The sequence below is a fragment of the Pelodiscus sinensis genome, chromosome 7 (genome assembly GCF_052426305.1).
Source record: "Pelodiscus sinensis isolate ZL-2025 chromosome 7, ASM5242630v1, whole genome shotgun sequence".
Taxonomy (NCBI): domain Eukaryota; kingdom Metazoa; phylum Chordata; order Testudines; family Trionychidae; genus Pelodiscus; species Pelodiscus sinensis.
Genome location: NC_143058.1, coordinates 77,246,186 through 77,261,689, shown reverse-complemented (window position 1 = coordinate 77,261,689; position 15,504 = coordinate 77,246,186). Strand labels below are relative to the sequence as shown.

The 15,504-nt window shown below is 46.9% G+C and overlaps 1 protein-coding gene across 1 annotated transcript in view; it reads left to right on the top strand.

Moving 5' to 3' along the window:
* The window catches only part of DYTN (dystrotelin), a 43,986-nt gene that overhangs the window by 21,236 nt on the left and 7,246 nt on the right, over positions 1 to 15,504 (top strand). The window contains exons 7-12 of the mRNA XM_075934356.2: positions 110 to 181; positions 507 to 670; positions 1,931 to 2,042; positions 10,091 to 10,236; positions 11,926 to 12,094; positions 14,685 to 14,755. Of these exons, the coding sequence (XP_075790471.2) occupies positions 110 to 181; positions 507 to 670; positions 1,931 to 2,042; positions 10,091 to 10,236; positions 11,926 to 12,094; positions 14,685 to 14,755 (734 nt within the window). The remainder of the gene's footprint in view (positions 1 to 109; positions 182 to 506; positions 671 to 1,930; positions 2,043 to 10,090; positions 10,237 to 11,925; positions 12,095 to 14,684; positions 14,756 to 15,504) is intronic.

The window sequence follows — 15,504 nt, the reverse complement described above, 5'->3', positions numbered from 1 at the left end:
TTCCACTGACAGTTTCCCATATATGCTGTCACCACCTACGTATTACACGGTGGTGGCAGCTGTCTTTTATTATGGCATTTTTGAACAGCTGTCTTTCTTCCTGATGTAGATCCCAGCTGCTGTGGGGGAAAGCTGTGGTCTGTCTTGTGTGGAAATTGCTATTCAAAGCTGCTTCCATGGGGTAAGTGGAATTCAGATGACTCTGGGAAATGACAATTGAAATTACCAGTATAGCACATTACAACAATTAAAGTTACCTGATTTGAATGGGCAAGCTTGCTTCCCAGCTCCAGATGATAAACATTTGACACCAATAGAGAATACTCAGAATGGTATTAGCATGGACCCCTCCCTGCATCTCTGTGGAGACCCTTTGAAAGCAGTGATATTTTAGATGGGTGGAGTCTATGCTGCCATATCCTGATCATGGTTTATATTATCAGCTGTGACAGACGCAATAATTCTGTTTAAATACATGACAGAACCAGAGGTTGATATTTTTCCAGGTTCTGAACTCAGCAATAGGTGAAGAGAAATTCCTATCTTGGCTACGATCTGAACCTGGCCTTCTTCTGTGGCTTCCTACATGTCATAGATTATCAGCCACTGAAACGGTTACACATCACATTCGATGTAGCATCTGCAAAAGTTTCCCCATCACTGGGCTAAGGTACAGCATACTTACTATGTAAAGTATTATTTGAAGTGTGTAGAGATCAGCAGAGATCAGGACCCCATCCTGGTAGGCATTTTACACGGACATAGTGAGAGATAGAGAGTGTCTACTCTGCAAGCCATTATTTTGAAATAATGGTGAGCTGGAGGACTTCTTGCTCCGACTCCTGTAACCCTCATTTTATGAAGAGTAAGGGAAGTCAAGGGAAAAGTGTTCTTTTTGCGCAAGAGTTAGTCCTCTTTCTACGAGCTCTTATGCAAAAAGGTGTGTGTCGACGGCAAACGGGTTTCTTGCGCAAAAACAGCCTATCAGAAAAAGCACAGGTGCTCTGATGGCCTTTCTGTTAATGGCAATCAGAGCTTTCTTGTGCAAGAGCATCCATGCAGTGTGGACGTTCTCTTGCGCAAGAAGTTTTTGCAGAAGATCTTTTCAGAAAAAAGGTTCTTGCACAAGAAGTCTGCAGTGTAGACGTAGCCTGAGTCAATGTCAGTGCTGCACACTCTGGTTGTAATCGGGACCTGATACAGAGACAAGCCTATGCCTGGACCACCACGTTCCCCTTGCAAGCAGTGCTTCCATTCTAGACGGACATCATACCAGATGCCCCCTCGCAGCTAGGAATGTAAATCATTGTTTAATTAGTTAACTGGTTAAACAACTAAAATATTCACATTTAACCAGTTAACCCCCTGCCCAACTTGGGTCACTCCATCACAGCTGGGGCCTGGGAGGTCCTACCAGCCTGCCCACCATTTATGGCCTTTCCTTCCAGCCTGGCAGTCTATCACTTCACATTGGTAGATTCTCAGTATGATGGAGCATGTTATAGCCTACAGCTCCCTGGATCCAGAAGATGGGTACATGGCCCTTAATCTCAAGGACGAAGTCAGGGTCTGACTTCAAAAAGATTTTGGAAAAGGGAAAAAATGACATTTTCAAGCCAGAAAATTTCAATTATGAGTCAAAAAGTTGTTTTGTTTTAAAGTTGTAATATATTTAGTCTAAAAGGTTAAAAATCAAAAAGGTCAGAATCACATTTAAAAATTATCAACATGTAATGTTTCAGTTTTTCAGTTTGTGAAAATTCAAAGTTTGCAATATCTCAAATTTTCTTGAACCAAGAAAACTGTTGTCTGCCCGGCTCTGTCTATATCGTCAAACATTAATGGATGTTGATTTCCAAGATCCCATTTCTTATATATGAAGTTGCCAGTCCTTGGAGGTTAATCTTATTCTTTCTGTTTCTCCTAACAGGTATCGCTGTCTGAAGTGCCTAAATTTTGATCTTTGCCAAGTCTGCTTCTTCACTGAGCGTCACAGCAAACCACACAAGAGGTCACACCCTGTGATGGAATGCTGTGTGCAGGTATCATCCCAATTCACTTGCCCTGTTGGTGTGGACAGTAGGGGTATGAATGTTTAACCAGCTAACAGGTGGGGGCTGCACCTCAAAAAAGATATTTTGGCCTTAGAAAGGGTTCAGCAAAGGGCAACTAAAATGATTAGGGGTTTGGAACGAGTCCCATATGAAGAGAGGTTAAAACGACTGGGACTTTTCAGTTTAGAAAAGAGGAGGCTGAGGCGGGATATGATAGAGGTATATAAAATCATGAGTGGTGTGGAGAGGGTGAATAAAGAAAAGTTCTTCTTCGGGTAGTCCCCGTGGGTGCTCCACGTCTGGTGTCGGGCTGGTCCTGGTGCCGCAAATCGGAGCTTGCCAGAGCTGTGTGTGGCCGGACCGCATGTGCGCGAGCCAGTTTCGCGCCTTTCATCTGCTGCGCGCGGTCCGGCGCCCGCCAGTTCTTCTCATCCGCCTTGGGTCGCAGACGGAGCTCCCCCTTTCTCCTCAAACAGAGGTTCCCCTTCTCCTTCAGGCAGCTACCTGAGGGGAAATTTGAAAAGAATAAAGCCGTTCCTCATTTAGCCCAAGTTGCGGGCTCCTTGTTAAAAAAAAAAAAAAGGAAAAGGAAAAGAAACCAAAAAACCGAGAAGAAACAGTTCTACTTCTATGTAGTGATACTGTTGTTTTCTGTTAGCTACTGTTTTTACCTCCATTGACTCCTCGTTTTAAAAAATATATATATATACCTAGACAAACCCGAACAAACAAACCGCAGAGAGACGTTTCTCCTCATTCACTGCTCTCCCCATTATCTTTAGTGTTTAACTTAACAGTAAGAAAGAAAGAAAGAAAGAAAGAAAGAAAGAAAGAAAGAAAGAAAGAAAGAAAGAAAGAAAGAAAGAAAGAAAGAAAGAAAGAAAGAAAGAAAGAAAGAAAGAGAAGACGACCTTTGTAATAAAGAAGTACAAGCAAAAAGAAAGCCGGTGACAGACAAAAAGCGGCGGCACTTAGGGGGCGCGAACTCTCAGCCCTTTCAGAGTGCAAAAATGCCGGGCTCCCCTGGCTTTTTAAAATATGCCAGATGCGCTGAGCCAATGCCGGTGTCAGACGGGCACTCGGCTTGTGTCCGCTGTCTTGGGGAGCACATATCCCCCAGAAGTGCACCCACTGGGGCAGCTTGAAGACCAGAGCCCGCAAGGAGTGGGAACGTCGTTTAAAAGAGATCCTGTTCAATAAGGCTCTCATGCCGTCCACTGCCTCAGGATCCTCTGCCTCAGGCCCCACGGCTGAGAAGCGGAAGGCTCCTTCTGAGGCTGTGCCTTCACCTAAAAGGAAGAGAGCCTCCCGCTCATTCCCTGCCAGCTGCTCCGCAATCGCGGGTGAGCGCAGGTGATAAGCCGGGTACCTCGGGCTCGAGGGTAACCTGTGCTCCTTCGACAAAGAAGCCGGCCGGCATTCCCCGATCTCGGCAGCCCTCGGCACCGCATTCGGCACCAGGGCTTCTTAAAGAGCCAGCTACAGCGGCACCGGACTTGTCGGCACCGAGTGCTGAGATGCCTGCAGTCACTGCTCCTCCCAGGGAGCTGTCTTCAGCACCCGCAGGGGAACAGCATACTCCTGCCTAGATGCTTCCTTCTGAGCCTTTAACCCTTCAGTCTCCAGGCTCTGGACAGCTTCCAGCAGCATCAGGAAGTCTCCCTGCGTACCTCACCGGGTTTTTCTCGGGACCCATCTCCTCACCCTTGTGCTTCTACACGCCATACAAGAGATCACAGGGAATATCATCAGCGAAGTCTTTCATCTCGTCACCATTACTATAGAGAGCGTAGCTGTTCACACCAGAGATGCTCTAGATCTCGTTCTCCTACAAGACGCTCACGCTCACCGACTCGTTCACCACGAAGCACCTATTATGTCAGGTATAGCAGTACTAGGTCTTCTAGACGTTCGTTGCCTGCAGGGTCTGACCGACGTTATACGCACCATCATAGACCTGACTATATTGAATCATCTCATTGCAGTCACTCTCGATCTCATCGCAGGTCTCCATGTTCCTGTCGGTCAATTAGCCCACACTCTGTGCTTTCAGAGATTCTCAAACACTCTCCGCTACGACGTACGATACCTTCTCGTTCTCCGATACCCCGATCACAAATGTCAGACCTAGAGGAAAGGCAACTCTCGGAAACTGACCCGGGCATGTCTCCTAATGCCTGCTCATCTGTGCCTTCTAGGGATGAACCGGTGTCTCTGGGCAAAACGTCACCTCCGGACGATCTTAAAGAATTCCAAGACCTATTTAAATGTGTCGCGCAATCTCAGGAGGTACAACTTACTGAATCCCAGGTTAAACAGCATAAGTTATTCAAGAATTTACACCCTAAACAACAATGAAAGATTGCCCTCCCGATAGATGATGCTATCATGGAGGTAGCACAGGACATCTGGCAGACGCCAACATCAATACCGCCCACCAATAAGCAAGTGGATAAAAAGTATTTTGTTCCATCCAAAGGTTTGGATTTTCTTTTTAATCACCCACAGCCAAATTCCCTGATAGTGGATGTGGTTTGCCATAAGAGCAAGATGCCCCAATTTAAAAATTCCCTACCGGATAGGGATACAAAGAAATTGGACTATTTCGGTCAAAAAGTTTACTCCTCCTCAACCTTGCTCCTGCAGGTTGCCAATTATGCTGCTCTTTTGTCAAACCATAACTTTGACAATTACTCCAAGCTCCCGGAACTTATGCAACATCTCCCTGACAATAAGAGGTGTCTCCTTAAAGCAGTTGTCCAGGAAGGGTTCACTGCATGTAGAACATCGCTTCAGATCGCCGCGGACGTTGCCGACACAGCCGCTCGAGCGATGGCAACAGGTATTGCAATGCAAAGAGCTTCCTGGTTATTGTCGGCGGGAGCCCCTAAGGAGTTGCAGTCCAAAGTGGAAGATTTACCATTTGACTGTCAAAAGCTGTTTGCCTCCACTACCGATGAGGTTCTCCATTCTGGCAAGGACTCTCGTACTACCCTTCGGTCTCTAGGGATGTACACGCCACCTTTCAAGCGCAGGCAGTACTATCCCTTTCAAAGGAGATATGATTATTTCTCCTATAAGCAGCAACAGCAGCGTGGATCTGACCAACCTAGATTTAGACAGCGCCATCAACGCAAACGTTAGCAGCAAAATCGCTCTTCAGCTCGGCCTCCTCAGAAGCAGCAGGTTTGACTCCTGTGCGGGGGACGCGAACACATCTCCACTGGTCAACACACTAAAGCCTGCCACCACCTTATTCCACCACAGCCTGAGGCCATTTCTTCATCAATGGGCCACCATTACCTCGGACCAGTGGGTCCTAGAAGTCATATCATCAGGCCTAACGATCCCGTTTGCCTCAATTCCCCCTACTACTCCTCCCACCCCCTCCCTTCTCAGGGACCCATCTCACGGGGCCGCTCTTTGGGAAGAAGTTTTTCACCTGCTCAAGATCGGAGCCATAGAGCGAGTACCCGATGAATTCCGGGGAAAAGGGTTTTACTCCAGGTATTTCCTAGTTCCCAAGAAATCCGGGGGGTGGAGACCCATCCTCGATCTGAGGGGTCTAAATTGTTTCATCCGAAAGCAGCGCTTCAAAATGACCACGCTGGCCAAGATCATGCCAGCACTAAACAAAGGAGACTGGTTCGCAGTCCTAGATTTGCAAGACGCATATTTCCATGTGACAATACACGTAGCGCACAGGCATTTTCTGAGGTTCGTAGTGGGCAACGACCATTTTCAATACAGGGTCCTGCCTTTCGGCCTCATCTCAGCCCCAAGGGTGTTCTCCAAAACACTGGCGGTAGTGGCTGCCCATCTATGCAGAACAGGAGTCTCCATTTTCCCCTACCTCGACGACTGCCTCATCAAGGGACACACCCAGTCAGAGGCACATCACATGGTAGTCGCAACTCGGGATTTGTTTGACTCCCTCGGCCTTATTGTGAACATTCAAAAATCACGGCCGCAACCAAGACAAATTCTAAACTTCATAGGAGCGCGTCTCAACTCCCAGTCAGAAAGAGTTCATCTGCCAGTCGAGCATTTTCAACTAATACAAGACCTGATAAAAACAGTCTTGCAAGCTCCAACACTCCCAGTACGCGTATGCCTCCAGCTTCTGGGTCATATGGTGTCGACTACAATCATAGTGCGCCATGCAAGGCTACTCCTCAGGTGTCTGCAGCATTGGCTAAGCACGGTATACAATCCTACCAGGCACAACATCCACAAGACCGTGGTGCTTCCGACACATGTCAAAGACTCCCTCTTATGGTGGACCGATCACAACAACATGCTGTCAGGAGCCCCCTTCCACGCACCGCAGCCGTCAGTGGAGATAACCACAGACGCTTCTCTCATCGGCTGGGGTGCCCACATGGGCGCAAAAACAGTTCAGGGCCGCTGGTCCACGATGGAGATGATGCTCCATATCAACCTTCTCGAGCTCCGAGCGGTGTTTTGTGCCTGCAAACACTTCAAGTTACACATAAGAGGCACTGTCACCAGAATTCTCACAGACAATGTAGTGGCGATGTATTATGTGAACAGACAGGGAGGTGCCCGATCCCGTTCACTTTGTGCAGAAGCTATCCGCTTCTGGAACTGGTGCATTTCTATAGTCTCATCATACTTACTGGGTGCGAACAATACCACTGCGGATGCACTGAGCAGACATTTCCCTCAAGACCACGAGTGGGTTATCCGCACGGATGTCCTCTTACCTCTCTTCCATCAGTGGGGCTTTCTGGTGATAGATCTCTTCGCCACACATGCCAATGCGAAATGCAGAGCTTACTGTTCCGGAGCAGGAGTGGGTGATCACTCTCTGGGAGATGCATTTCTCCTTCATTGGGGCACATCACTCTTATATGCATTCCCCCTTGTTGTACTCATTCCCAGAGTACTCGAGAAGATCGTGATGGACAGGGCACGAGTGATACTCATAGCCCCAGCGTGGCCCAGACAGCCATGGTACTCAACTCTTCTGCAGCTCTCCGTACGAGCACCACACCGATTGCCTTACCTACCGGACTTGCTCACACAACAGAAAGGCTCCCTTCTTCACCCGAAGTTGGATACTCTGCACCTGACTGTGTGGATGATACATGGTTCAGCGCGTCCGAGAATCTTTGTTCGGACCAGGTGAAGCGTGTTCTCTTACACAGCAGGAGGGATTCCAGCAGGAAAACTTACCTGTCCAAGTGGTCTAGATTTGTGCGCTGGTGCGCTCCTAAGCTTCTAGACCCTCTTGTTTCACCACTACATGTGTTACTGGACTATGTCCTCCAGCTACAGTTGACTGGACTCTCCATCTCATCACTTAAAGTCCATGTGGCGGCGATAGCTGCTTTTCACTACCCCGTTGAAGGCAAGTTGGTGTTTTCCCATCCCATGATGACTAGATTTCTCAAAGGATTGGCTAACCTTAACCCACCACGTAGGCCTCTGCCACCTGCATGGAGTCTTGACTTGGTGCTTGATGTCCTAACTTGACCGCTGTTTGAACCATTGGCCACGGTACCCGTGTTGATGCTTACAATGAAGATACTCTTTCTTCTTGCCATAACATCGGCACATAGGGTGAGCGAATTAGCCGCACTGATGTCAACACCTCCCTATACAGTTTTTAATGCAGAATCAGTGATACTGAGATCTCATCCAGCCTTTCTACCTAAAGTCTGCACAGATTTTCATATAAATGAACCAATCATTTTGCCATGTTTCTATCCAAAACCTCATACCTCTCAGCGTGATGCTCTTCTGCATACGCTGGATGTTCGTAGAGCCTTGGCATTCTATATAGATAGAACCCGTACTCTGCGTAAGACGGATCGCCTCTTCATTTCAACATCAGGGCCTTCTAGGGGCATGCCCTTATCAGCCCAGCATATTTCTAAACTGGTTGTCTCTTGTATTACGACTTGCTATACTATTTGTAAAAGCCGCTCACATCACAGCCTAGGGCCCACTCAACACGAGCAGTTGCTGCGTCTGCAGCTTTCGTGAAAGGAGTCTCTCTGCGGGACATCTGCCAGGTGGTGACTTGGTCTTCTACTTCCACCTTTTCAAGGCATTATGTAATTGTTCAGCACTTCTCCTCTGACTCAGCGGTAGTCTTAGCAGTGCTGCCTAGCGTTCAGAATCCTGATTCTGAAGCCCACGTCTAACTGAGATTACTGCTTTGGAGTCACCAGATGTGGAGTACCCACGGGGACTACCCGAAGAAGAAGAGGAAGTTACTCACTTCGTGCAGTAACGATGGTTCTTCGAGGTGTGTCCCCGTGGGTGCTCCATGACCCGCCCTCCTCCCTGCTTCGGAATCTTGTCTTTCTGTCTTTCAGATAGGTGATGAGACGAACTGGCGGGCGCCGGACCGCGCGCGGCAGATGAAAGGCGCGAAAACGGCTCGCGCGCGCGGTCCGGCCACACACAGCTCTGGCAAGCTCCGATTTGCAGCGCCGGGACCAGCCCGACACCAGACGTGGAGCATCCACGGGGACACACCTCGAAGAACCATCGTTACTGCACGAAGTGAGTAACTTCCTCTTATTTATTAGTTCCCATAATAGAAGAACTAGAGGACACCAAATGAAGTAAATGGGTAACTGGTTTAAAACTAATAAAAGAAAGTTCTTCTTCACGCAGCGTGTAGTCAACCTGTGGAACTCTTTGCCAGAGGAGGCTGTGAAGGCTAGGACTATAATAGAGTTTAAAGAGAAGCTAGATAATTTCATGGAGGTTAGGTCCATAAAAGGCTATTAGCCAGGGGATAGAAATGGTGTCCCTGGCCTCTGTTTGTCAGAGGCTGGAGAGGGATGGCAGGAGACAAATCGCTTGATCATTGTCTTCGATCCACCCTCTCTGGGGCACCTGGTGCTGGCCACTGTCGGCAGACAGGCTACTGGGCTAGATGGACCTTTGGTCTGACCCAGTATGGCCGTTCTTATGTTCTTACGTTAAGCCCCTCTGAAATCAATGTGGTCTCCGAAAGCCATATGAGCCAAAGGTAACCTGTGGAACTCCTTGCCAGAGGATGCGGTGAGGGCTAGGACTTTAACAGGGTTCAAAAAAAGAGCTAGATAGATTCATGGAGGTTAGGTCCATCAATGGCTATTAGTCAGGGTGGGTAGGAATGGGGTCGCTAGCCTCTGTTTCTCTGGAGGTGGGTGACAGGGGAGCGATCACATGAGGATTACCTGTTGTGATCCCTCCCTCTGGGGCATCTGGTTTTGGCCACTGTCGGCAGACAGGACACTGGGCTGGATGGACCTTTGGTCTGACCCAGGGCTGTTTTTGTTTTTATGAAATCAGCTTGCAGAATTAGGGTCTGAAGGTGTGTGGTCATTAGAAAATAAGGTGCCTTTGAAAGCAGTTGGCACACTTACTCTTTAAGCCAAACTGAGCACAGACTTTACTTGGCTCAGAAAGTACTCAATAGCTCAAGTGAAAGCAGGATAAATGGCTACTAAATTGATATAGCCCATTGTTTACAAAACCCCCAGGGGGTATGTGGGAAATGTCAGTGCTATTTTTCTTTACTATAGTGACACCTTGTGGTAGTTTTATAATCAGTATAAGGAATGAGCAGACAGCACATGGGTTGCATTTTTTTTCCTGTTTGCATGTGCCCAGTGTCCATACAGATGTACTAGGTGCATAATGAGCATGAAGTGCTCCCAGATCAGAATGGCAGCATTTTACACCCACTTTGCACAGCAGGAGGGTGGACAACTAGGTTCCTTGTGGTCTTTCAAGCACACACTTTAAAATAACCACTGGAGAGGCAGTAGGTTCATTCCTATCTACAAAACAAAATCAGGGTGAGTGTTCGGTTTTAAGTTCCCAGGCAAACTAGGGAAGAACAACTAAAGTTAGTCAGCATCCACAAAAGTCTACAGTTACATTTTCTTTCTAGTGGATAGAGGGAAGAACATAGCATCGTTCAGCTGTGTCTGGGACTGTGTTGACTGACTTCTGAGCAATGCTTGTTTTAATTCCACTCCCTGCTCTGTTGCATGTTATTCCAGCAGATGTCAGCAAAGGAGAATGCAAAGGTCTTTTTTCGCACTGTCAGAAACAACCTGCTTCCCGAGCGCTGCAGAAGAAAGGAGGCTCAAAGAAGGCAGACACTGGAAATATTCTGGGAAATCTCCTCCCTCCGTCATGCTCAGGCACTGTGAGTGTGTCAGTCCCAGGGTATTTATATTGTTATAAATATATGTTATCTGGTGAATCTAAAGAGACCAGACCTAGCTTCAGCACATTCACTACCTCCATCTAAAAGAACTAAAATAGAAACAATTTGGAAAACAAGCTGAGCTTATAAAGTAAATGACTGATTTGATGAATGAAATATGGATCAGTGATCAGTCCATAAAACACAAACGATGACTACAAAATAGAAGGGCATGGGAAAAGAAGCTTCTTTCCATACTTTAAAAAAAATATCATTCATCTGAATAAGTCTTTGCATAACATAAAAATACTATGCCCACAAAGTAGCTGCAGAACCGTTAAGTAAACAAACCGGAGTGGCTCATTAGCAGCTTTCCTAAAGTGGACATGAGGCATCACCATATTACAAGTGAGCATGAAGTTTTGGAGTGTCAGTTACACTATACCATATCCCCTCCTTTGGGGAGTGGCCCTGGGGGTGGTCGTCCATCAGCCTGTGGGATACTTGGGAGCAGAACAGGTGAAACAATGAACTGGAAGGCAAGTGACCTTTTTGCAGCAACCTTCTACAGGTGTTTGAATATGATGGTGCTAGGGGCCTTACTAGTAGCCATCTAAATAAACAATAAAGATGGAATTAAAATTATGAGCACTATTCACAAACAAGCACAATTTTATTTTGTTTTCTCTCCCTCTATCCTTCCTACCATAAGCTCGTTGTGCCATATTTTATCACACCTACTCTTGGGCCCAGCTTTGCAATACTCACTACCAGACAGTGCTTCCCACTGTGAATAACCTAGTGAAGTCAATGGGGCTACTCTGTGCCCTTTAGACCCAGCTAGCTGACCGAAGTCTGTTAATGCCATTCCTGAATGACCCATGGTTTTTCAAATTATTGAGGTATGAGAAAAAGCTTCCCTTTGGCTCCCTGAAAGTCCACTGCAGTACTTTAGAGCTATGATTGTTTTTGGCCTCTACCATCCTATGGTTGGGAGGGACAGGGTATCACAGGGACCTGGCTCAGAGGCAGCAGCAGCGGGTGTCATCTCCCTCCCCCCCCCCCCCAGACACATGGCTTTTCAGCAGAGCAGGGGGCAGAGTGCCCCACCGCAGAGAGCTCCAGTTCCCATCACCTGTGGAGAAGCGAGGCTCAGCAAGCCAGGAGGAGGCATGGCAGAGCAGAGCAAGCTGCTGTGCCACTCAGGCTCCCACTACCTGCCTGGTGAGTGGAAGGCAGGGAGGCGACCCCTGCTGCTGTCACCACACCAGGCTTCCATAATCCCCCAAACCACGTTGCTCGAGGGAGGGGGCAGAGGGACAAGGATGGAGATTGGGAAAAGGATGGAGTGGAAGGAGGGGGGAGCCTGTTTGGGAGGGTTTGTCCCAGGCCCGCACTCCCCTCCGGATGGCCCTGAGTACATGAATGAGACTGAAGAGGTCTCTTAACCATGTGCTGTCCCGTTGCACAGGGCTGAACTTCACCCCTTTATAATTCTGAGTTCGTCTGCCTAATTGGCCTGTTCGGTTTGTAAATATCCACCAAACAGGTCTTAAATGAAACTGAATTTCATCCTTCCCAACAAAACAGAAGTTTTATTTGTGATTTTAGATTGCAGGGAAAGGAGTTTTCCTGTTGAGCTTCTCATTTCATCCTCTCCCTGGTTTTGCTTTCTTTCCTGGTGTACAGGCCCTCCGCAGAGCTCTGCATTTCCCCACAGCCTGCCCATCGTTATCTAGCCTCTCCAGCATACAGACCAACCCCAGGGGTACCCAAGCACTTAGCTGAAAAGTCACCTGCAGTGCAGCACATTGAGAATGACAACTGGGCACCAGTACAGGACAAGACATCAGCTCAGGTGAGGGAAAAAGAGAGCCAGCCATCTTGAACAAATCAGGCTGAGTATTGAAGAGGTGTGGGGAGAGCCAGACCAATTCTCAATCAGCTTTCAGACTGCCTATTAAATACTGAACCTAAGATGTTCCCTTAGTTAACTTCAGCCCTGGGGGGGAAGCGGGCAGGAAAATGTAGGGGAAAACAAACTGGGAACCTGAAAATTTGTGAGTCATCCCTTAAAAAACTTGGCCATATTTCAATATTGGTGATTGTAGAAGAGTTGACTCGCCATTGTCTTACCCTCCTAGTAGAGCTTGGCTGATGCTGTTGACAGTTGCTCTAGCCCCGCCATAGTCTGTTTCATCTTGTAACTGAGGCCTCTGGCCAGGTTAATTTTAGTTTCCCCTGTTTTGAGGTAACAAACAAACTAACACATTATAGTCCCAGTGTCCTTACAATAGGTCTTCACACCCCTTCTCTCAGGGCTTCCAGTCCTTATTCCCCTTGCAAGGGGCTTCATGCCACCCTTCCACTGGCTGGTAAGGAAACACAGGTCCTCCCAATCGACTGTCCAGGTATCCCAGGTTATGAGCAGCAATAGTCTGCTCTGTCAGACTCTTTGTGGCTACCTCCCTGGGCCTCTTCCTGCCACATACGGCCATTATGTCAGGTCTCCTGCAGTGACCTACTCGTCAGGCCCTATTCAGCTCATCCAGCCTGATTAATCTTCATTTATACAAAGTGGAACATCTTCAATGGGAGAGATTGAGGGAGCCCATGTCAGAATATCCTGGTACCCACTGATTCGAGTGTTCAGCAAGGAGAGAGCAGATTCCTTCTCTTTATCAGGTGAAGGGGGCACTTGAACCAGAGGTCTATGAGCCTCTCCCCAGCAATTAGCAAAAACTACTTTGAGTCCTTCACTCCAGAAAGAGATAAGCACCACCCCTCTCACAGGCTATGTCTAGACTGCAAGCCTTTCGAAAGAGGCTTTTTCGAAAGATACTTTCGAAAAAGCTTCTTTCAAAAAAGAGCATCTAGACTGCAATCTCTTCTTTCGAAAAAGTGAGCCGCTTTTTCGAAAGAGAGCACCCAGGCAGTCTGGATGCTCCTTCGAAAAAGCCCTGTTTGCATTCAAGAACGCCTTTTTTTGAAAGAGCACTTTCAAAAAAAGGCGTTCTTCCTCGTGAAATGAGGAGTACCGCTGTCGAAGGAAAAGCTGCATTCTTTCGATTTAATTTCGAAAGAACGCGGCTGTAGTCTAGACGCAGGTGACGTTTTTTCGAAAAAAGGCTACATTTTTCAAAAAAACCCTGCAGTCTAGACACAGCCACAGAGATAGACATTTGCACACACCCTTCTTGTCAGTATATCTCATTGGCTAGCTTTAGGCAGCTCCCCACTTAGGGCATGAGTTATTCTGAAATAACATGGTGCGCGTCTACACAGCAAGCACATTATTTCAATTTAAATACATTTGAAATAACAGGCTCCGACTTCTGTAAGGGAAGTCGGGGGAAGAGTGCTCTATTTTGAAATAAGTGCTATGTAGACATGCCCAAAGTCAAAATGAGCTATTTCGATTTAAGCCAAGCAAGTTGCATAGCTTATTTTGAGTTTGGTCCTTCTGCGTACATGTGCCCTTAGTTTTTGGGTTTGTTAATTACAGTCTAGCTCCATTCTTTGTGTAGGGAGCCTAATCCCCTAACTCAGGCTTTGTAGATCAGTGTTGTTCTTGTGATTGGCAATGTACCTAAAAGTAAGATAACACTGAGCACAACTCTTAGATCCATTTGAGAATCTGGATCTCATTGCATGGCTATTTCGGGATACCAGAGGTACCACTTCTCCACGCGGTCCAGGGCTTTGTGGCCACAGCAGCGGCACCTCCGGCCTCTGGGGCCAACCCCGGACCACGTGGGCTGGCCCCAGACCAGAGTGGCAGCAGGGCCTATGAGGCAGTCCCAGACTGTGTCAACAGTAGCAGCGCGGCCTCCAGGGCCGGGGCTGGGCTGGGACCATGTGGGCCCCAGCAGTGGGGCCTCCCTCCGGGGCGGCCGGGACAGCGTGGCTGTAGCCATTGCTGCAAAGGAGCATGAAGCTAGGTAAGGTCCCTACCACCCCAATCTCCTCACTTCCCTCCCCGCCCCCTCCAAGACCTGGCAAGGTTCCCTGGAGACTTGTCATGCTGGCAGTTGACTTATTTAGTTTCTCTGTAGGCTGAGAATTTTCTGAGGAGCTTTATTCTCCTTTCATGTTTCACACCGACATCATGCAGGTTTTTGAGTTCTGCTTGAAAAGACACAGACTGGAAGTCCTCAAGTCCTGTTTTGTCAGAAGGTAGATATCAGTTACACCAGGTATATTCTAAATTAAGATGCTTACATGTTTCTGAGGATCTGCTTCCAGGCACGGTGGAAAAGTATGAGCTATAGATAAGTATCCAGATTATCTGTTAGAAATGTGCCAATATGTCAAGTTAATGGCAGTCAGTTACCTCAAGGCAAAAATTGAGACATGCCCTAAATATTACAGCAAGGTTTAGAAAGTAAATATGATTTTAAGCAGCACAATGGTAAAATTCAAAACAGAATTTTCTCTTTCTTCTCTAGACAATAGCCTCTATCAAGGCAGAATTGTTAAAAGCTCATGAATCCATCAGAGTCCTTCACAGTGAGAAGAGGTGGGTAGGTGTGTTAACAACAAATCTGAAGTCTAGTGGAGATAAGTATTTTAATATTAAAACCAGATAACCTCTCAGTTACAACCCTTCCTTTCCAACTCCAAGCCAGAACAAAGCAAGAAGGGTTTTTATTCTTGTGCAATGTGTGTATCCATCAGATATTTTTTCTAGCTGTCAAATGCTGAGATACAGATCTAATGTGCATTGTTCAATAAGACAGCTTGCAAGTGCTAAGAGAGTCTTAATTCTGCCATGTGGACATCAATTTAATGAGCCAATTTTCTGCTGGTATCAATTGGCATAATTCCATGTAAGTCAAAATAACTGTGCCAGTTTAAACAAGGGAAAAGTCTGGCCTTACATGGATCAGTAATATGTACACAATATATACAATTAGATGCAGTGTATGTTAATTGTGGCCTCTTATTCTGTTTTCACATTCTCAAGGCCTGTGCCAAAGAACTTCATTAATATATATTATCACTTATTATATCCCTTTAAATATTGTCACAGTAATGCACCTGTTTTTATTGGTTCATGAACACAAGCAAGATATTTCTGCTCCTATCATCCCTGAAAAGAAAAAAAAAATCTCACACAAATAGTCTTCCTTTAGACTACTGTAACATTATCCATTTTATTTACTACGAATACAAGCAAAAATATTCCACCATTTCCAGAATACAAGTTGGAAATTACTTCTATGCTGCGTCTACACTGGCATGATGTTGCGCAAATACTTTTAACGG